General features: G+C 42.8%; 1 protein-coding gene across 1 annotated transcript in view; it reads left to right on the forward strand.

Moving 5' to 3' along the window:
• Window positions 1-24,032, forward strand: part of Pcsk2 (proprotein convertase subtilisin/kexin type 2) — a 270,152-nt gene that overhangs the window by 139,649 nt on the left and 106,471 nt on the right. The window contains exons 3-5 of the mRNA NM_008792.4: window positions 1,783-1,896; window positions 4,546-4,654; window positions 10,876-10,913. Coding sequence (NP_032818.1) covers window positions 1,783-1,896; window positions 4,546-4,654; window positions 10,876-10,913 — 261 coding nt within the window. The remainder of the gene's footprint in view (window positions 1-1,782; window positions 1,897-4,545; window positions 4,655-10,875; window positions 10,914-24,032) is intronic.

Below are 24,032 nucleotides of genomic sequence, written 5' to 3' on the forward strand. Positions count from 1 at the left end.
TTTCATTCACCCTTCTCACCTCACTCTGGGCGTGACCCTCCTGGCCTACTCTCACCCACACCAGTGATGGGTTTTGACTATGTATAAGAGTGGTTCTGGATCACGTCCACAGAGTGGGTACATGAAGCTGCTAGGGGCTCACAGTCAATGGGAGGTTGGAGGGTCAGCTTTGGACGCCCTACAGTGTCTGCCTGTAGGAGATCTAACCAGCAGCCTTTCAAGAGAGAGTCCAATAAGTAGGCTCTGAGGTCAATGGGCTCCAAGTACTCCCTGCCTTTCCTTGTCTTCCTGAGAATCAACTGCTAAAAGAGAAGCCACTAAAGAGTTTTATCCTGAGGAAAACCTTACTGTCTGGAGTAGAAGTGCTCAGAATTTCACTCCTACCCACTTGGAAACTTGGTGGACAGGAAGAAAGTGTCTTCAAACATTCTAGGGAAACTGGAGAAGTAAAAAAAGTCTGTTGGGCCACAATATATAATAGAAATAATAATAAATATCCACCCAGCACACACCCTTCTGTGCTGGTCCTTCATCCTTGAGTCTATAGGTAGTCAGACTGGCCACAGCAATTAGATTATAACGTACTGAATGCCTAAGTGGAAAGAAACTCTCTGATTAGAACAAAGTCTGGTCATGGCCTGGAGCCTGCTTGAACTAACAGCTCCCAAATTTCATTGCTATCCAAGAGCCTGGCTACCCAAAACTGAACTATGGGAACAAGGAGAACAGAGCCGTTCTTCAGCCTCTCTCCCAGGGCCTCTCCATTTGCCCTCTGAAGCCTGGCAGTGGAGCTTGCCTGCTCCTTGGTAGGTGACTTTGAGTCTGCTGGGATTTTATGACTCTCAGTTGTGACAATGCAGGATGCACTACAAATGCAAAGGCTGAAATCTTTCAGCAATACAAGCTATTAGAGCTATTCGGGCTTCACCCTGGGCCACCCCTCAGTCTCCATCAGCTTCCTTCTCCTAACAGATGTTCAGTTGTCTTCCTCTCTTTCATTTAATGACCCCAGACACTTCATCTTCCTCAAGAATATTTTCTCCATCCAATTCCTATTTTAAGGAAATTTGTTTTGAGTTAGTGTTAGCCACTAATAGAGGCAGGCACCTACAGAGGCAAATTCTTGTATTAATACACCTTCAAGTGTCTCTTCCCCTTATTTTCAGCTAAATCTTTATGTCACAAGCTCAGCGTGCTATGAGGCATCCTGTCTGTGAATTTGATCTTTTAAACCTGTGTTTTAGAACTGTCCACTAAGCGTGTGTGTCTACTTTTTCCTTCATAAATTATGAATTTAAACTGAGCATGCTCAGGAAGGACTCCTTAATGACTGTGCTCATGAATGGGTCCACGTTGTATGAAAATGTATAGGACACCTATTTATTTACGTGTAAATAAAACCCCAGTTTCCTTCAGTCCTGAGGGAGAAAGAGTGCTGCTTTGAAAACAACTCCTATGCTCGCCTTGCCTATGCCAGGTAATAAATCTCTCTCCACTCTTTCCGTGTTAGCTCTGACTATTTTAGCTTTGCACTCACCGACTTGTGAACTGACCCCACTTAGCAATATGATCATCACCAATGTGTGGTTGCTCTCAATAACCACAAGTAAATGCTCTTAGACAATAGATGAGGTCCTACATAGGATACTCTTCCATTCGCTAAAGAAAACACATGTGCTTGAGCATAAAGATTGCTTACAAATAAAATTTCAATTAGTGGCAATGAATTCCAGAAGACGGGTATTAGGTTTGCACTTACGTGATCTGTTGGTATTGTTTCAGATAAAGATGGCGCTGCAACAAGAAGGATTTGACCGTAAAAAGAGAGGGTACAGGGACATCAATGAGATTGACATCAACATGAATGATCCTCTCTTTACAAAGCAATGGTACCTGGTAAGTTTCTCTATTATTTATAATGGCCCACACTTAAAAAGATGAACTTCTAGGGGGCTGGAGAGATGGCTCAGCAGTTAAGAGCATTGACTGTTCTTCCAAAGGTCCTGAGTTCAATTCCCAGCAACCACATGGTGGCTCACAACCATCTGTAATGGGGTCCAATGCCCTTTTCTGGTGTGCATGAAGACAGCTACAGTGTACTCATAAAATAAATAAACAAATCTTTTTAAAAAAAGATGAACTTCTATTTCTTTGTTATTTGGTAGGATAATAACCAGAATCCAGGTTAATGAATGCCTGTATGCCCTTCCATATCCTTCCAATGTCTATCTGTTACCTCCTATTCATCTTGCCCCCTAAGCATCTACCAACAGCTGATCACATGGTCTTGCATTCTAAACAGGTGCACCTGTATGAGAATAAGACATGCAAACTTCAGAAGGTCAGATCAAATATTTAGGAGAAGTAATCCAGAGGTGTTTACAGGCATAGAAAGGTGAGAGGGACCTACTGAGGTCACAGCCTTAAGAGTGAGAATCCAGTGTTTTCCTGAGCAAGAGAGATGAGAGACTGTCAAAGATGGCATTTCAGCACTGCCTAAAATAATGACAGCAAATCAGGATTCAGAGCACTGAAACCTAGGCTGTCTCATGGCGAGTGCTTCTGACCCATCTACAATCCATTGGGACCTATGTGGGTTTAAAAGATTAATAGGGACAAGAGAGATGGCTCAGTGACTAAGAGCACATACTGTTCTTCCAGATGACCCATGTTCAGTTCCCAGTACCTATTATCAAGCAGCCCACAACGGTCTGCAACTCCTGCTCCCATGCAGCCCACACCTCTGGCCCCTTAGGCACCTGCTCTCACTTTCATAAACCCACGCATATACACATCATTAAAAATAATAAAAGTAAATCTCTTCAAGAAGGAAATCAATGACTCCAAACCAACCCAAGTTGCCAAGCACTTTATAAATGACTGATTTTTAACTGTGAGTGATGGCTTACTTTATTAGGATTAAAAGATGGCAAGCAAGGTAGAAAATTAAAGAACATGGACTGCTACACCATAGGGATAAAACCCAGTTTCCCCTGAGGCTTCAGTATTTGGCTGTGCCTTGTGCTTTGGGACATAGAATTCTGAAAGCCTGGGTGATTGAATGAGCTTATGTATGTTAATCAGGACAGAGTAGGTTTGTTACAATAAGAAATAACCCCAAATCACAGTTGCTTCTTAAAATCAAAGCCTGTTTTTCTCTGGTGCTACTTTTTTTTTTTAATTGCTTCCACGGCACCTCAGCAAGGAAAAGGAACAAACTATATATAGCTCTGGAAACGTCTGCCTAGGTGTGACAAATAACACATGCCCTCACATTGAAGTGGCCAAAACCATTAGAGTCACATGACCATTCTAAGTAAGAAGGAAATGGAGACGAAATATAATCTTTAATGTGGGCATGAAAGGAAAAGAGTAAGTAACCTTTGTGAAAGTTAAATTGTAAAGACACTAATGACATTTCAGTAATGTCTTAGTAATACCAGAACAGCCTCTGGTCAGCATGGGCCTTTGCCAACACACACTCCAACCTCACTACTTCTTCACATGCCTTGAGAAAATTCGTACAGAACACATATACATGGAAAGAAACTAGTGAATGCATTGGTGTGGACCATTCCTTAATCTTCCTTTTAAAAAATATGGAGGGGTTAGAATGACAGCTCTGTCACTAAAATGCTTGTCATGTAAGCATGAATATCAGAGTTCAATCCCCAGAAGCCACATGAAAAGCACTTGTAATCGCGCTTATAAAATGGCAGCATGCGCCTGTAATCCCCGGACTGAGATGTGAGAGACGGAGGACCCTTTGGCCTCGCTAGCTAGTCATTCCCTACCTGCCTGGCAAGCTCTCAACCATCTAAAAACCCAAAATGGTCACTAAGGAACAATCCCCAAAGTTGACTATTAGCCTCCACCTCCATGCACATACACACAATGGTGTGTGCACACACTTGCATTCACACGAACACACATGCACACACAAAAACTCTGAGGAGAACTTTATTTTTCTATACTATAATATACACTGAGGAATGGCCACCTACCTTGAATTTAGTTCAACACGTATTTTAGAGCAAATTTGGGTATAATGGTACTACAATTCCGCCAGAAACAATGTTATTCAGTAATAAGCCAAGATATTATATGTTAAATTCAAAACATGAGCTAAACAGAGGTTTGACAGAAAACATTTCATTTTCTATTTGGAGGGTTTGCTGTGATAATTTCTCCAAGACCATTATATAAGATGATTTGAATTTTCTGTGTGGTGCCAGGATTTAAATATAGGGTTTCATATGTGCTAGACAAACATTTTTACCACAGAACTATATGCCTATCCCTGTAAAGAGAATTTGAAGGCAGCAATTTAGTTATGAGATGAGGGGATTAGAGCAGTATTTGGTCTTTACATAAAACAGAAAAATAGGTTGTTCATATGAAACATATAGGAAGGGAGCCCTTTTGGGTAAAGTAGGCCACCCAAAAGCATGTTTCATGAAGGGTGTAGCCTTTATTGGCAACCAGGTATGAGACTGTCACAACCCCAAAACCAATCAGATTCTCTGCTTTGAATTCCTCTGTCAGTTCAACACTGGGCAAGCCGATGGAACTCCTGGGCTAGACTTGAACGTGGCCGAAGCCTGGGAGCTGGGATACACAGGAAAAGGAGTGACCATTGGAATTATGGATGATGGTGAGTATCTCACAGGCCTCACATCATTTGCAAGGCAGTGCCTTTCGTGCCTCCAAACACAAAGAGTTGGGTTTCCTAGAAGCCTGTCAGGCAATTAGCAATTCTGATACTGGACCTGATGGCCACACCACAGTTTGATCAAATCCTTCCCTTCATCCTGATCAGTTGGTGATGCTCTCAACAAGTGTTGCTTGAACTGATAAATAAGAAACTAAAGAAACCAGTCTTTACCTTGCTTCCTTGCTGAACCTGATTCTTACAACTTACCTGAAACGTCTTCCAACCCCATGTATATTTGCCTCCTGTTTCTCTAGATGCACGATTTAAAATTCAGTCCTTCACAACAGCTCCATTTCACATTTTAGTGTTTAGGTTTTCAACTATTGGGAACCCAGCCTTGCTTACATGCTAGGCAACCGATATACTATCCATCCATAGTCTCAACTTCCTGGTTTTAAGTAGCCACATGGCCTGTTTGAATGGCTGAAGTCAACATTCATTTCAGTAGTCACAGAAAGCTCTATCTGAGAGTGTGGCTTTGGGTCTGCGACAAGATTGGGGTTTAAAATAGTTTAGATGTTACTTTCAGAATGAGGCCCTGTCAGGGCAGACTTTGATAATGGTTATATCTTTGACACTCCCGAGTGTTTTAACAGAGTTTTGTGAATTAGTGATTTGATAACTGCACATGGCTTGTTTCTGTGGAAATCCTGTGGCAGCACCATGATTCGGCCATTTTGTGAGGATGGCCTTCTGTCCTTGGTCAGCTCCCTAGCTCTCCCTCTAAAAGTCCCACTGGGCATCATCAGCTTAATTACCTACAAAGCCTACATAGAAGAGAGGCGACAGAGCCTCTCTCTTCTGAACATCCTCAGAGAACACTGTTGACTAAAAGCAAGCCTTTGAAGCAGAGTTGATAGAGAAAACAAGGCAAAGCAGGATGCTCTGAACCTGCTCTGTCTCTGTGGGAGCTCATTAAACAATGCACGGCACTGCCTCCATAAGCATCTGATGTGTGAGATGTTTTGAAGTGGATGTTAAAAGCCTTCTCTCGTCCTGAGAGCTTTCCCTAGAAGAAAGAACTATGTGGGCAGATGTCAGAGCTTATGAATATAGTTTTTCCTTCTGAACACTTTGGCTTAGACTACTTTTCAGAGCAGCTGAGGCCAGCCCATCCAGAAAAAGACACATCTAATTTTGAAGAAACCACCTAGGGTATTCTGTGAAAACTAATGAAACAGCTCATTGGAAGTCCTGCACTGTAAATAGAGAAGCAAATGCGGCACAGCAGTGACAACCTCTCTGATCAACCAACACCAGCCTGACCAAGCCCCAACAGTACTATAGGTGCCAGTTTCAGCTTCTGTCCATAACCTCCTTGAATGACACTCAAGCCATTCCTTCCAAAGATGGCCAATGAGAAGGTGCCTCACTCTGCCCCAGAATAAGAGGCAAAACTCTTTAGTAAGTCCCAGAAGGATTTCCTGTTTGATCTTAGTTTTGTAGGTTAGTGGTCATTGGGATCCTTATAAGCTGAATTCACTGTCCCTCAATTAAAATTCCTAATTTCTCTACTGTTTTGGTCACTTCTGCTACAGAACAAACCACCTAGAATAACCTTTTTTTTTAGTTACTGTGTCTTATAATTCTGTGAGATGATGGACTCTACTGGAAAGTTCTGCTGGTGTCTCTAAAGAAAGAAAAGAATATGTTCAGTCAGGGAAGGAGGCTCAGTCAATAAAGCTTTTGTACAAGTATAAGGACCTGAGTCCCCATCCCTAGCACACTTGTGAAAGCTGAGTGCAGCAGTGCACACCTGTACCCCAGCACTGAGGATCAAGGTCAGGCTGCAGAGACTGGCAGATCCCTGGAGCTCACTGGGAGGTCAGCCTCACTGAATCAGTGAGGGCAGGAACAGTGAGAGGTCTTGCCTCAGAGAACAAGGCAGAGAGCAACTGAGGAAGACATCTGATATCTCCCTCTGCCCTCTACATGCATAAGGACACATGTGCAACACACACACACACCAGAACATGTGTCAATATATTCTACTTTAAGAGATAATCAAGCATACAAGAACATTAAAACATAATCTATCAGGCTATTACTTCCATTTAGATCATTCTTTCATTGGTAGGAAAATGTCTTTCATCCTTTACAATTCTATCAACAATATTTTCTTTCTCAACCCCAAGTCTGTAACCATTCTACCAACATTTTCTCTTAACCTTACTAAAGATTCTTTCTTATAATTATAATAAATATATTTTACTAAAATATTATTTCCTCTGGTCTCATATTAACTCCTTACACTCATATTTCCTTTCACAGAGAAGAGATTACCAATGCTTCTCTTAAACAAAAAGTATTTTCAGAACATGGAATCATGTTTTTACTTCTGTCTCAGAGGGGAGACAGTGGATCATGACAGGGGACACATGACAGCAGGAGGAAGAGGCTCACCTGGCAGTCAGGAAGGTGACTGATCACATTTCATCACCATGCAAGAAGCTGAGAGAGAGAATAGGAAGTGGGACTATAATATGAGTGTCAAAGTTCATCTTTACTTATGTACTTCCTCCAGTGAGGCCCCACCCCCTAAGGTTCCACAACCTCCCCAAATACCAGCACCAGCTGGAGATCAAGCGTTTATGTGTATGAGCCTGTGGGGGTAATTTTATATTCAAACCACAAGTTCCTACCTGGTCCCACAGTCTTGAGGCCATTTCATAATACAAAATGCATTTAGTCCAATTTCAATAGTCCTATAGTCTTTAAAATAGCAACACTGTTCAAATGCCCAAAGTCTTTCTAAGACTCAAGGTAAACCCTTACTGTAAACTGTAAAACCAAAAGATAAAATATATACTTCTGATATATAAAATATACACACCCAATCCAAAAAGGAGGAATGGGGACACAGTGAGGAAAGATTGAGCAAAATCTAGACTGAAACCAGCAAGATAAATACCAAAACCTGTAGCTCTGGATCTGGCATCTGGGACCTCAGTTTCAAAGAGCTTGGGCAACTCCACCCTTTCAACTCTGCTGCCTGACATCTCTCTCTCCTTCAGGCTTGTACTACTCCCTATGTGCAGCCCTCCATAGCAGGTATCTCTAACATCTTTGAATCTTCATCTCAACCCAGGCTTCAACTTCACAGCTTTGCAGAATAGCCTCTCAGGACTTCTCAGGACCTCACAGGGACTCCAAGCCTCCAAGAACAACACACATTACCTAGCCACAGTTGCTCCCTGAAACCACAGAGTGAAAGTCGTGCCCCTACCCACCCAGTAAAGAACATTGCCAGGGTCTGCTACCAACCTGGGGTGGAGCCTTTTTCTCTGAACCACAGTTGTATCACTTGCATCTGCTCACTGATACTGATAAAAAAAAAAAATCCCCCTAGGTATTTGCTTTCTAGAACCAGGAAACCTCGGAATCTTTCTCCTTTCATAAGGAAGATCTTGCCTTTAGGGAAACTTTCCTGAATTTTTGGTGTAGAGCAGGAAGCTTTGTAAAGGCAGGAAGCCCTTTAAAGGTAGTATCCTTTTCAACATATGCCTTAGCGACAACCTTAATCTTCCTGATGCTCTCTTCCTTCCCGTTGTGCACACTTTATCAGGAAGAATTATTGCATAGAATGTTATTCTGCCTTGAAGTTTCCTCCACTGGAGAAATTAGCCTATTCCTTTTTAATTCAGCTTCATGCAAGTTCTCAGGACACAGGCAGAATGCAGTCAGATTCTTTGATGAAATATCACGCGAATGGCCTCTAACCCAGTTGCTAATAAAATCCTCAAACTTCATAAGCTGGGTGTCTAGTGTTCATTGCACTCTCCGACCTTCTGTCTTCCAAGGCCCTAAAAGAATGGCCCATTACGTTCTGCCCTCAGCACTTAAAGCTTTTCTAGCTAAAGTTCCAAAATCTTCAAGTCTCTTCAAGAAAAAAAAAAAGCATGAACAGGTTTATCACAGCAACAAAACCACTTCTCTGAAGCCAATTTTTTTTAATAGTTAATTTTCTGCTGCTCTAATAAAATACACAAAAAGCAAGTTAGTTAAAGGGGTTTTATTTTAGTTTACAGTTCCAGAGGAAATTCAGTCCTCTGCGAAGGCATGGAGGAGTGTGAGGCCAGCCTGGCAGTCAGAAAACAGACTGATCATATCTTCCCTCGCACAGAAGGCAGAGATAAATAACGGGAAATGGGGCTGTAATATAAAACCTCAAAGGACATCTTCAGTGACATACTTCGTCCAGTGACACTCCACCTCCTGAGGGTTCCATAACGCTCTCAAGCAGTGCCACCAGCTGAGAAATCAGCATTCACATATAAGCCTGGAGGGAACACGTTATATTCACAATAATGCCGTTCTAATGATGATGATGGTAGGAATCCATTAGCATGTTTGCTGCTAGCCAAGCACTTCCATGGATTGTTTTCAATCTGTGAAAGATCTTTCCAAGGTAAACCTTAGCCCCATTTCAAAGATGACAAAGTCAAAACTGGGAGCTATTGAGTCACTTGATAAAATCCACATCAGTGTCACTGTGTCTGGCACTAGACTAGAACTGGATCTGTTGGTCTCTGCAGATCACTTTTCTCCCTCAGATCTTTGTCAGGAGAGTAGGGAGAGAAAGCATCATGTCCATGAGTGACAGGTGACTAGCTGTACTCCCACATCGTTGTTCAGTAACTCTCAGCCCACAAATTATAAGTGAGACCAGGGAAAAAAGAGAAAATTTACTTTTAGAATATGTGCATTCTAACTCAAGAGGTTTTATTTGTTTTGATTTGATCTTGGTTTTGGTTGGTTGGTTGGTTGGTTGTTTTGGTTGGATGGTTGGTTGGTTTTGGGGTTAGGTTGTTTTGGGGGGATTTGGCTGATTGGTTTTTACTTGTTTGAGGGTTTTTTGGTTGGTTGGTTGTTTTTTGTTGGGTTTTTTTTTTTTTTTTTTTGGTTTTTGGTTTTTGGTTTTTGGTTTTGTTTGTTTTTGCTTTTTGCTTTTTTGTTCTCTACTACAAAGCCTTAGGATAGCCCTATGTAAGATGGCTGGCACAGCCCCTGTAATAGTGGCACAGCCTTACTAGGTATAACACAAAGATGACAGCAGGCGGTACTTAACGATAATTCTAGCTTATAAGTCTAGCATCCCAGGATAGTAATAAAATGCATCGACTGCTAGACTAAACATACCACATACATGAGCCTCTTTGAGGCATGCCCTTTTCTCATCTCCAATTGTTCAAGAAGTAAATAAGCACAGAGAGGTCAAGCAACCAGCCTAACGCCATACTGCTCATTATCATAGTGGTTGGGAGTCAAACTCTGCTCTTTGGCTCCAAATACCTTCATTTATGACCCTGTTGCGGGGTCCTGTTCCATTGCTCCATATAAGCACAATACAGCGTATGCTAAGATACAATAGCACAGCAGGGCTGGTTAAGAACCTTTCAGTTACCCCTCGTGTTCTACAGTGATTTCTGAGGTCAAAATCAAATTTTCAGATGGAACTCAGAAGCATAAATAAACCGTAATTCTACCCGAGCAATGACTCCTGAGCACAGGATAGGCTTTGGCTCAAGAACAAAACACAGAACTCCAGCCAAGGGAATTGAAGCCTCTGGCTTTCCAGAAAGGCACGTTCTGGAGAGACAAGCATCAGCTCCCAGCTGGCAACACCTCACTAGAAACCGCTAGCTTTCTCCTAATGGCTTTTCTTGCCTAGCAGTGCGCCTCTTATTTCCATGCTGGAGTGTGCTCTCCTAATCCGTGGTTCTCCGTGCCCTGTTAAATAATCATCGCTTTTCCTCCCCGGGGCCAGGTTCATTTCAGAGGAGATGCGTTAGAAATGTCAGGATTTCTACAAATCTCTTTTACATCGCTGCAGCGATGAGCCATCCATCTCACAGTCACTAAGCCCCTTACTGCTGACATTTATCCGGAAACATTATCCGTGGGCCCGGAGCTCTAATTGGCTTCACTGCTCTGCAGTACGTCTGGGGGCAGCTGTCTGTCTCTCCACCAAGGAAGTGATGCAGCCCTCCTCCACACAGAAAGGCAAAGCAAGGCAAGGCAGAGGGTTCAGGGTAAGCACTGCCCCCCTCTCCCACAAGTCTCCGCCATCATTCCTGCAGGAAGCAGCTATTCCTGGGCAGCTTTGAAGATACAGTGGCAGGCGCTGATTAACCTTCCACTCCTGTGTTATCTCTTCACAGGAATTGACTATCTCCACCCAGACCTGGCCTACAACTACGTAAGTACAAGTTGATTTTAAGGTGTGAGGAATGTGTATTTTCAACTAACCTGCCGCATCTGATTACTGAGTGTTCTAGTACATGCAATAAATGCATGTGCATGCGAAGATCATGCATGCCCAAATGCAGGAACAGTGCCCCCCACCTCCCTCTCACACACACACTCACTCACATACGCATCTGTGTGTGCTACTCAGATGTTCACGTGCACACAGGAAAACAACCACGTACTCAACCACTTGTGCGCTTGTACACACTGAATCAGCCCATCTTGTTAGAGCCACTATTCAGATATGGGAGCTGGCCACATGCCAAATGGATGGCTTTTTGAGAAGGATAATAAGCTGAAGTTTGGAGGAACAGACTACCAAGAAAGTAGACAGAGAGAAGGGCAGAGAGGAGAGCGGCGTGGTAATGCCAGTGGCAATCCTCAAGTGAAAGGGATAATCAAGCTATCTGGATACACTCTCTGCTTTTGCACCCCAGCAAGTCATCCATACGATGGTTTCCTGATAAACTTACAAACTCTCTAAACATAGCCAATCCCTTTATTCCAATTTCAGGAGGTATGCTATGCAAGCCTTGGTGTGGTCATTTAAAGTTGCCCCAGCTGGGTTATACTTCCCCCATAAGCTTGAACTCTAAGTTAAAAAGCGTGATCTTAGTGACTGAGGATTCCATTTAAAACAAAGGCTTAAGTAAAAAGGACAGTTAATAAGCAATGCTCTTGACAAGTCAGTCCTCTGGGTGCTTTGCCCTAGATGTGTCTGTCTATACTGTATAAAAGTCAAGGGGCTGCCTTGTGTTTTGTGCACTGGGTATCAGGAAATAGGATAATAAAGTTTCTGTTTATGTGTGTGTGTGTATTAGATATATAATATATTATTATATACTAATTATATTATGCTATTATATAATGTTATAATTATATTAGATACTAATATATATTTCCTAATACTAATATATGTCTATATTACACATTATATATCATATGTTATTATAGACTTGTATATTGTATTTATATTATACATATATTAGTATTAAAGAAGAAATAGTAGAAAAGATATATATACATATACACATATATGTATGTGTATATGTATATATATATATATACGTATAAAATAAATCATGGATCATCCAAAAGATGTGTGTGTGTGTGTGTGTGTGTGTGTATAAAATGCATCATGGATCATCCAGTCACTGTGGCCTCCAAGGAAAATGACAGAAAAATAAACCAAAGCTTTATTGCAGATGATAATAACTCATAGCTGTGGAGAAGACCATGATGGGCTTCCTGCACATAACAGTCTACACCACTGGTCCTGTGGGTCATATCTAGGGAACCCTTCTCTAGCCTGTCCCTGAAGCCACCTGCCCCAGTGCCCGCTCCCATGTCTCTAGCTTTTCATTTCCTTTCTTGAAATGGCCTGGACTCCTCACCTTGGACAACTCTTCGCTGTGTCTCTTTTCTGTGTCCTCCATAAACACAGTGCCCTGAGATATCACTGATGGGGAGCCTGAAAAGAGCACATGGTTTGTTTTCTACTGTGTTCTGGTATCCCTGGGCCTTCCCTCTTGGAAGTATGTTTCTCTCAGGGATGCTGTCCTGAAGCCTAGGAGAACTGCCTACACTGGTACTTCCCATAATTTTCTTCAGCCCCAGGTCCCCCAGTATGTCAGAAGTAGCCATATAGGACTATCACTGCCTTGTCTCCTGGAGGACCTCAAGGTGGGTGTGTCCCTCTTGTCTGAAAGACTAATGACACCTACCCTTCTTACTGTGTACAGATTTTAGCTCCACAAAAGCCTAGACCACAAAAGCAATTCTCAACCTTTAGGTCACAACCCCTTCAGCAAAAACCTTTATCTCCAAAAATATTTATATTATGATTCATAATAGTAGCAAGATTACAGTTTTAAAGTAGCAACAAAAAAAATTTTATGGTTGGGGATCACACCACAACACGAGGAACTGTATTAAAGGGCCATAGTGTTAGGAAGGTTGAGAGCCATGGCAAACCCACAGCTGAATCTGGAGAGTGCTAGCTGTGCTCAGACCAGCAATGTCAGACGCATCTGGAGACCCCATGGCTTGTGAGCGTTAAGCTTTTTCCCATTTATTCCTTTTCCAGAGATATGGATAAAGGCATGACCTATTTAGAAAGGCATAAAACAGATTCAAAACCAGCCATAACACCATCAACATGACTATCTGGGGTTTTGACTCTATGTATGCTTTTTTTCATAAAACTGGATTCTGAGCACACATCTTCGTATGTTATGAACATTTTTAAGTGTCTTCATTATTTGAGGGCTATGTGGAATTGCTTCACACTGTAATTCAAGCACCACAACGTATTGTTGGGCAGCTGGGTGTGTGTTTACAGTGGTTACACTGAGGTAGGAGGGAGAGTGACAGGCAGTGACACGCTCCATGGAGGCTCCGGACACACCTACTACTCGGTCTAGACACACCCACTATTCAGTCCAGACACACCTACTACTCAGCTTTTTTCCAGAGAAGAATTTTTCCAAAGATTTCTGGGGGGTGGGGGTGGGGGAGGAGATTTAAGAGGCACATTAACTAAGTTTCCAATTACTTTAACGTGTATTGTGGAATGAGATATTCTATATCTCCCATCATTTCTCTCACGTAAATTGCCACCAATGGGTTGGCAAGAGCAAAGGTAGATTTTCAGTTCACCTCAAGGGTGAGTTGTCTCATGAGTGAAGCTAGTAAGTACATAGGAATGATAAGTTCCCCATACTTGAAAACATAGGCCTGGACTGTGGCCACTGGGAGGGGACACTAAAGAGAGGATGTGTGTGCTAACTTTAATCTAGATCACTGGTGCTCAACCTTCCTAATGCTGTGACCCTTTAATACGATTCTTCTGAATATAAAATACAGTGACCCAAGAACATAAAATTATTTTCATTGATTTTTTTCATAACTGCAATTTTGCTATTGTGATGACTTATAATATAAATATCTGCTTTCCAAGGGTTTTAGGCAACTCCTGTGAAAGGGTCATTCGACCCCCAAAAGGGGTTGAGAACCAACCGTTGCTGATCTAGATAATAATATATAATAAATGAGTAGAAAATATGAATTATGTTTAAAGATTTACATGTTGATAATTTCATCTGGAACAAGGTCCAAACACTCATTAAAGGACCTGTAACCTTCCCAAGAATGAGTGTACACCTCTGTTTGTTTTTTAAACTTCCTGGCTCTTTGGCATGGTGAGAAAGCTAAGTATTCTACCACCTCACTCTTAATTCCTCAGCGGAGAACCCTGAAAGACCAGCTCCCTCAAATTATGGTGTCTTTCAGTCTACGTAGAGTTGAGATCAAACCTAGCAGTACAATTTGTCTTCTTTATTTTTGACTAAAACTGTTTACACAATCACTAAGCGTAAGTGGCGTCAACCTGCTGAGGAGAGCAGGGACGGCAGCGGACGAGGATAGCACACAAGCACTGAGTGAGAAAACAATTACCCGACCTCATCTTCACATTACTAAGTAATTTAATGGCTTAGACATGATGAGCTCACTCCAGTGCTCTTCTAGGAAAGGATACTTTGGGGAGGTACTTATTCGGGTTTTCCCAGAAACAAATCCCTGAGACAATAGTTTCAAGCAGAACTACTTTCTTTCTGTGTGGTACCAGAAAGCAGAAATGGAGGAGAGAAGGTAGCCATGATAGGTACATTCTCAAACATGTGACCACTGCGGGCAGCTGGAACTTAACCCCACTAGGACAGTCTGAGACATGAATAAACATGTCAGAGTGCTAGAGCCATCTCACCTGGCATGGGACATCTGGGAACCCTGGGGACTCGACCCAACTCCTGAAGACACAGTCCTTGGTTTAGGGTTGATCCCAGCGGATCTTTATATTGCCTCTTGAGCATGGAAAACAGCCCCCATCCCTGTTTAAACAGTGGCTGCTCACCAGGAACATGCAGGTGTCAGCCAGAGAGATATGTGACAGCACCTGCTATCAGTGTGTGCCATAGAAATCTCTCAAAGGTTAAAATGAACTAAAATGTTCTATATTGTGGGAACTAACTCCTCCTCCTCCTCTTTATTAATTTATTTTCAATATGATGTAAAAATTCTACCCAAAGCAAAGTTCTTTTCTTAGCTTTGTTATTCTGTGTGACCAGAGAAAAAACAACAACAACAAAAACAGGGAGTGTGCTGCGTAGTTCAGGGCTCTTTCCACTAAACTAAGAATCAAAATACTTTGAAAATTGCAAATCAATATATAAATGTAAGTCTTTAGCGTTAATTTAATTCAACAAATCGACACTGAGCCTGTTGAGTGGAGAGCAAAAGATAATAGCAACCACTTCTATGATGATTCTATTGTTCAAAGGTTGAATTGCATCTCGGGGTCTGGCCCATTTGTAAGGGCTTACTATTTCAAATAATTAAAACTCTCCTTTTTCCACCCCAGTCGCAATAACCATGAAATGAGTACTGGCCAAGAGAGTATTTTGGACCAAGTTAGAGCCTCATTTCCTCGTTTTCCCTGTGCTGCGACAGTCTGAACCGTTTCCCTAGCTCAGAACAGTCGCCATGTGTTAAGCCATGTGCAACACTGGCAGAAGAGATGCCAGGAAGGTGCAGGCACCAGCTGAGTAAGGATATAGGCAAGGACTGTCTCACAGCATGGCTTAGGAGCAAGCAGATGGAGAAGTGATTCTGTTCTGTGACTCTTAGCCCATGATAATTTCAGACTTGTATCTGTAGCACTGGCTCAAGGCTGGGGCTACACTAAGGACTACTTCTTTAGGAATGTGTGGCTTGTGAAAGAGGTGACAGTTTTCAGAGCTTGGGAGCAGGTAGGGCAGAGTCTCATCTTTGCTTCCCTTACTGAAGTCACAGCTGGTGGGCCTGCAAACTTTAGAGAGGATATTCTAGCTGGGTTGGAGTTTTCTCCGGGACTGGTATTAAGGCAACGATTTGAAGCTCTCTATCTGTGAATTCCAGCTGAGTATATACAGAGACATTTCTTTATTTCATGATTTCCCTAAACAACAAACTGTCAGATAACAAGTACAGCATTCCTGTTGTTTTAATTACTGTAAGTTTTGTAGAAGTGGGCTCAGGTATGTCCCATCTGTGGTCTGAAGTCTGCAGATAGCCTGGGATGTCTTCCCTTTCTCCTTACCTACACTTTGTTTGAATGATAATTCTAAGAGTCTTAGAGATAATTTTTGGTCTCCTCCACTCTTTGCTCTTAACTTTCCTAGCCTCACAACCTTGTACTTGACCTGGGTAGGCTGACCTCTTCGTCTGATACCTCTGACCTCACTGGAAACCCGGCTGAGCAGTTGCACTTGTTCCTGAGTCCCTGCATACTGCCTCTCCATCAGCATACCCTGACTTGTGCAGAGCCATCATCTCAGCTCTTTTGAGAAGAAAATGAAGTTTTACTGAGCATCTAGCCTGTGTCCGTCCTGATACACATATTATCTCAATAATAGCTGACAGTGTCAACAAACAGACTTCCACTGTGCCCCTTTCACTAACAAAGAAAAATTCAAAGTCTAAGGTTGCACAATTAGGAAGTAGTATTTCTTTAGACACTCCCCCAAGACTCTGGCCACAAGCCTGGTCATTTATGTTGGCATCCACTCATCCTTCCAACAATTCGACTTACCTAAAATATATGACTACATCTCAATTAGATCAAGAACCCTTGGTGCATGTAGTCTGTGTATGTTTGTATCTCTCATAATATTTAGCATTGTGGCTATTAGGCATTTCATAAATATGCACATAGTGTTGAATATTTACTATTGTAAATGAAACCAAAAACTAAGTCAAACAACGCCCGTCTGCTAATGACAATCTGGCAAACAGAATCCTCTAGTGCCCAGCTCCCAAGCATCTCACAGGTAGATGTCACCCTTGGATTCCATGCCTGATACCAATGTCAGAAATAGGGACCCCTAGCTGAGGTCCCACAGACACGGGCCTGAAGAAAAGATTGTCATTTAGGTAAGGTGATCTGCACTCAGGCAGCCTCAAGCCACGTTTGTCTATAACACCCCTCCCCTGGACAGAGGTGATGGAAATATTATCAGATGATACAGTTTGTTTCCCAGGTCTGAGCGTGACAGATGAGGCTTTGTTCCAGCTCAAGTGTCAGACCATTAGGGATTCCACACCTGTAATTCAGGTGACCGAAGTACTTAAAAGAGAAAACAAGGCTACCGGTGAGGACCTGCTCTTCTGCCCTCTTCAGATGGGGCCTCACAGATCACTGTCCCTGAGAAGGTACCTGTGGAGAGCTCTGAAGTTCTGCCCCAGGGCTTGGCAGCAGTGTGCACGCCAGGTGGCCCAGGGCCTCCATGATGAAGGAGTGATGGCTGGAGACAGATACTGTCCTCAGCCCTGGGTGACTTATGTCATGCAGTATTGATCGCATACATTGCTCCAGGCTTTTAGGCTCATTAATATTTAAATAGGTTCATTCATAATGCATGTGAAATTGAGGCTTAAATACTCTTTGTGTCTTATTGAAAGGAAGGTGAGCTATTCTCAGCACTTGTGTGTGTGTGTGTGTGTGTGTGTGTGTGTGTGTGTGTGTGTGTGTTGACCAGTTCACAGGGGACTTCATCTCCAGAAAGCCAGAATGAATAAATAGATCTGTCTAAATGATCCCTTGGAAAGACCCTGGAACAAATGACTATAATTTTATTCAATCGGTGGATTAGAGGAAATGGTCCATTTTTATAAGGACATACTTGGTATGAAAGTGGAAGAAAATAAGCCTCATTTGATTAAATGGATCTCCTTCCTTGGGCTCCATGTTTATAGCAAAATTACAACTAAAAGCAAAGGAAAAAATCTGGTTAATGAATTTTTTTTTTTTTTTTTTTTTTTTGGTTTTTGGTTTTTGGTTTTTGGTTTTGTGAGACAAGGTTTCTCTGTGTAGCCCTGGCTGTCCTGGAACTCACCCTGTAGACCAGGCTGGCCTTGAACTCAGAAATCCGCCTGCCTCTGCCTCCCAAGTGCTGGGATTAAAGGCGTGTGCCATCACTGCCCAGCCGTTAATGAACTTTTACAAATTGCGCACCGGACTAGACTTTGCTCTAGTAAACTTAGTCAATTTTAAGGTATATGCGCCCTACTCTAAGGTACTGCTCTAAGGGTCAGGATTGTAAAATGTAGGGGCAAAATATCCCTGCCTGCCCCTGGTGGTCTCCATGCAGTTATAGAATTACACTGCCGTGTGCTCAATACTCTCCAGAAGAACAAAGTCTTATGCACTTAAGAGTCCAGCAAAATCAACAAGACACACAGAGCAAAAAACTAGAGTAATAGATGGACTTCAAGAGTAGCAACTTGCATACTAGGGATAGGCTTGCTTTCTTGAGAGAGCATGTGGCAACTTCCTAGAAATCCTGTCAGTGGATCACTGCCATGTCAGTGATTGGACATTCATCAGGAGATCTGCTCACATCTGGAAGTCTACACTGAAAGTGACCCACAAAAATCACTTCCTTGCTCCTAAAATTTCCTAAAAGTACTTGACATAATTTCATTTCATACACTGAGTTTAAGTCACTTACAAACCAGAATACTGTTCTTTCACTCATGAAAGACTCACCTGGAGGTCTCATTCCCCAGGGAGATTATTAACTGAGATTAGCTAGCTAGCTGTGTGTGTGTGTGTGTGTGTGTGTGTGTGTGTGTGTGTGTGTGTGTGTGTGTGTGTATGTGTGTGTGTGTGTGTGTGCGTGTGTGTACGTGTCTGTCTGTCTGTCTGAGTACACATGTAAGTGTTGGTATATATGTGTTTTCTATTAATAAATATTAAATTATGGAAGAATGAATGGATGGATGGACAGATGGATGGATGGATGGACGGAAATGGATGAATCATAAGAACCACAGTTTCCATTGCAACCCAATTCTTTTTTTTTTCTTTCCATTTTTTATTAGGTATTTAGCTCATTTACATTTCCAATGCTATACCAAAAGTCCCCCATACCCACCCACCCTGCAACCCAATTCTATTCTTCCCTTTAAAAAAAATATCTCAGTCATTTTCCCTTGAACACAAGTGTCTAGGTTGTTCATAACTCTAGAATAATCCCCTTGTTTTCTCTCCTGGTAAAACACTAATTCCCCTTGAATCTGGAGAGGAGCTATAAATGTGACCTGATGTCAGTCCCTTAATTAGCTTGAATTTCAAAATCAATTAAGATGCCTAGTTAGTTGAATTTTAGATAATCAAAGAGAAGATGTTCCCGTGTGGGCCAGAACTTAACAGGTGTGCACTTTGAGAGAAGATCTGAAGGTCAGACAACAAATAAGCCAAAAGGATTTTAAACCTCATGATTGACCTGTTGCCTTTGACCTGTTTGCCATCACACAAAGATTGCCTACGATGTTCTTTGTACTCCATGGATATTATTTTGCCAACAGGGCACTTGGAGGATAAGTAGTGGCCTGTCTAGGAACTGAAGGCTTCAATCTTATAATCTTGAATCACCAAATTCTGTCAACAGTCAGCAAACTTGAAGAGTTCCTCCAAGGTTTAGATCCCATCTCCAACTCTGCTTGATTTCAGGTATGGAAAAATAATCCAGGTGACCCACGTCTAGAAATCTGACACAATAATTTATATTACTTAGCATATTTGTAGTAGTTTTCTACATAGGTCCAGAAAAGTTATGCAGGGCTCCATAGCTGCTGTGTGCTCGTGGTTTCAGTGTCTACATCATATCCAAACAGCAGCATTTCATGACAGTCCTCCCGATCCTCCGTCTCTGAAATTACGTATGCCCTCTTTTCCACTTCTGCAGTGCTCCCTGACTTTGAAGTGTTTACATATAAATATCCCGGTTAAAACTCTGCTCATTGGTCATTTATTCTCCACACTTTGACCTCATTAACCTCCCCCACCTCTATAAAACAGAGCTTCACTACCGCAGGTGAAAAGCCACATTAGCCTATGGGTATGAACATGCATATCATGCATATTTAGAAGGCAGCTTGACAACATGTTCAATTGGGAACAATGGTATTGGGTTCTTCCCTTAAGTTCAGGTTCACCTCAAGCACAGGCTTTTGACCTGGGTGCCTGTCTCGGGTTGTTGTCCCCTCTCAAAGAACAGGCCTCGAATATAATGACAAAGCGGTTTCTTATCACCAAAATAGTCATGCCACCATTGTCACGTGGGCACATCTTGCTTCGTGGATCTGTATTGTGGCACACACAGTCTACAGATGGGTGAGATCGCTGATGAAGTTTCCTTCCCAGCAGCCCACATGGTACCTTCCATGCCTTGCATGGTAGTCAGCTGGAAGCGAATTTCCAACTCAGTGGCCTATAACCTAACTGAGAGCTGCCCTTGGCTATAAGCTCTTACCATCTCCATGGGCAACCAAGAGCAATGCAAATAGCCTGTATTCTCCTACAGGCCTCTGAGACATCTCTGAACTGACTTAACTATTTTTTCTTTTTTTATTGGATATTTTATTTATTTACATTTCAAATGTCTCCTTTCCCAGTTTCCCCTCCTCAAACCCCCTATCCCATCCCCTCTCCCCCTGCTTCTATGAGGGTGCTCCCCCACCTCGCCACCCTGGCATTCCCCTACACTGGGGCATCGAGCCTTCACAGGACCAAGGGCCTCTCCTCCCATTGATGTCCCACAAGGCCTTCCTCTGCTACATATGTAGCTGGAACCATGGGTCTCTCCATGTGTACTCTTTGGTTTGTGGTTTAGTCCCTGGGAGCTCTAGGGGATCTGGTTAGTTGATGTTGTTTGTTCCTCCTATGGGGCTGCAAACTCCTTCAGCTCCTTCAGTCCTTTCTCTAACTCCTCCGTTTGGGGTCCTCATGATTAATCCAGTGGTTGGCTGCAAGCATCTGCATCTGTATTTGGACATTTATTTGGACATTAATTTTCTACCTAACTCGACAGAGTCAAGAGGCTTGACTACAGAGAAGGAGTCTATCTAGAGCAAGGAAATAAAGAAAAGCACAGGACAGGATGGCTGTGCTGTCCACAGAGTAACAGTCTCCAGAATGTCCATGTCCAAGCTCTGGCAGAGCCTCTCAGGAGACAGCTATATCAGGCTCCTGTCAGCAAGCACTTCTTGGCATCCGCAATACTGTCTGGGTTTGGTGTCTGTATATAGGATGGATCCCCAGGTGGGACAGTCTCTGGATGGCCTTTCTTTCAGTCTCTGCTCCATACTTTGTCCCCGTATTTCCTTTAGACAGGAGCAATTCTGGGTTAAAAATTTGGAGATGAGTGGGTGGCCCCATAGGTTCTCCCTTCCCTTTGTTGGACATCTCAGCTAATATCATTCCCATTGGGTCCTAGGAGCTTCTTGCTTTCCTGGCATCTGGGACTTTCTGGTGGCTACCCCCAGTTCCCTATCCCCCATTGCTGCACACCTCTATTCAATTTCCTGACCCTCTATATATCATCCTTGTCTCCTCCCATACCTGATCCTGCCCCCTTTCCCCCTCCCCCTTCTCTCTTCCTCCCAAGTCCCTCCCACCCTCTACCTAAAATCAAATCACTTTTCAGTTTTTACATGTTTTCATATGTTTGCATACTTTTAAGGGTTTTTTTATTTCCTTATCTTTGTGGAGTTTGTCTTTGACAATGCCATACATACTCAATGATCTGTGTTCATGTCTGTGATCATCCGGAGAGAGAGCAGGTGCCGTGTCTCATTTTCCACACCCTCAAAGCTCTGCACATGACTTGAAACTTAGCAGATACACAATGCCAGTTAGTTTTCTACCTGACTCAACAGAGTCAAGAGGCTTGACTACAGAGAAGGAGTCTATCTAAAGCAAAGAAATAAATAAAGGACAGGATGGCTGTGCTGTCCACAGAGTAACAGTCTCCAGAATGTCCATGTCTTGACCCCTGCTGCCAGACACTGTGACATCCTGTGGCATATGGAAGGGTACTTTGTCAATGGACTTAAAATGAACTCAAAACAGGGAGATTTTCCAATGGTTAGTTTGTTGGTGGTGATGTGACCAAGATACATGAGAGCCACAATTAGTGGAGGAAAGGTTTGGTTTGTTGCACAGATTCAGTGACAGATTCAGTGAGTTCAGGCCATGGTCACTTGGTCCCAAGAGCGTGAACAGAGCGTTATGGCAGTGAGAACATCAAGTAGAGAATAACCCACTTCCTGGATGCGCGGGAAACAGTAAAACAGGAACAGGAAGTAGCAGGCATCCCCAAGATCCCACTTCCTCCAGACAGATCTCATCCCCTGAAGTTTCAGAACCTCCCACAATGCCATTATCTGAGAGCCAGGTATTCAACTCATGAGCCTGTGATGGGTGCTCCGTCTACCATTAACCATAACCCCAGCTGTGCCAAATGTAACCACATATTCTTTAAATCAAGAAAGGAAAGCAGACACCAGGTTAAAAAGAGGCATGAAGATTAATGAAGGGTCGGAGTCGAGTTAGAACATGAGGACTCAACCCACTTTTCTGGCCCTGAAGGTAGAAAGTGGGATTGTGGGGAGGATAGGTCAAGACGTGGGTAATGTTAGAGTGTGGGGCATTACTACCCCAGCAGTTCATGGGAACACCAGTAAGCCCGTTCTGAGGCCAGCAGTGACCTGCCTGATTTCCCCAATCTATTCCTCATGGAAATCTAGCAGCTTACACCCTTGAGAGGCACAGGGAGCCAGATGGCATGAACACTGAGATGATCCATGTGACCAAAATCCACACCATGGGCCTCCTGGGCCTCATTCTGTAGATAGGAGCGTCTGTGCCCTCCCCATTTTTCTAGCATGAGTGTTCTCAAAGCTAAAACTGCTCTTGACCTAAGTGTGAATTTAAGGCTATTTGGGGAAATTGGTAGAGAAATGTTTTGCTTTTTTTTTTTTTCCTAAGCACATTCAGACACATTTCCATTAGAGACAGGGTGTCTTTTTTTAAGATTTTATTTATTTTATGTATGTGAGTACAGTGTAGCTATATTCAGACACACCAGAAGAGGGCATTGGATCTCATTACAAATGGTTATGAGCCATCATGTGGTTGCTGGGAATTGAACTCAGGACCTCGGGAAGAGCAGTCAAGTATTCTTAACCACTGAGCCATCTCTCCAGCCCCAGAATGGTTTGCTTTAAAAGGCTGAGTTCCAGGGCTGACCTTGAACTTGGGTCCTCCTAGGCACCAGTGCTCTAAGGATACACCAACAATTCACAGCTAGCAAAATCTTCATCTCCTCTCAAGGCCCTCCAGGTATATGGTTAAAACAAATGTCCTGCAAATGTGTAGACAGACGGGGCTCTCCGTGCTGAAGCCAAGGTTGTAAGAAGTAGAGGATTTTCCAGAAGTCCTGGCCCAGACTCTCACTCTACAGAGAGAGAAACTGAGGCTGGGTGGTCAGCAGACTATCAGAGGTCAGGGTGCAAGTTAGAGCAAAGCTAATCTTGGAACTCAGCTCTCCAGTGTGTCTCAGTGACTGCAGGTATCACTCTCACAACTGAAGTATGTATTTGAATATTCTAAAGTATATATTTGAGTATTTGAGCCATTTTCTGTGCCTTCCCCGTTGCTTTGGACTGGTTTTTACTCCAACTCCAGCATTTACTCTTTTTTTGGAAAATTGCCATGGGGATGTTAAAGTCTTCATTACCCTCCAGATATAGAAATCTAGTAGGCTTGGGATTTCCCATCCCCTCTTGGCTGCTATTGAACTGTGAGTCCCCATGTCAGGCTGAACAATGTGTACATCTTCTAGCGCCCCCTTCAGGAATTTTCCCGAAATTACATCTAGACTTGGCTTGCTTCCCTACCCTGACTTCTTTTTTTTTTGTTTGTTTGTTTGTTCTTTTTTTTTATTGGGTATTTATTTCATTTACATTTCCAATGCTATCCCAAAAGTCCCCCCACACGCTCCCCTACCCACCCACTCCCACTTCTTGGCCCTGTCGTTCCCCTGTACTGAGGCATATAAAGTTTGCACGACCAATGGGCCTCTCTTTCCACTGATGGCCGACTTCTGATTCATATGCAGCTAGAGACACGAGCTCCAGGGGATACTGGTTAGTTCATATTGTTGTTCCACCTATAGGATTGCAGATC

This window comes from Mus musculus, chromosome 2 (genome assembly GCF_000001635.26).
Source record: "Mus musculus strain C57BL/6J chromosome 2, GRCm38.p6 C57BL/6J".
Classification (NCBI taxonomy): Eukaryota; Metazoa; Chordata; class Mammalia; order Rodentia; family Muridae; genus Mus; species Mus musculus.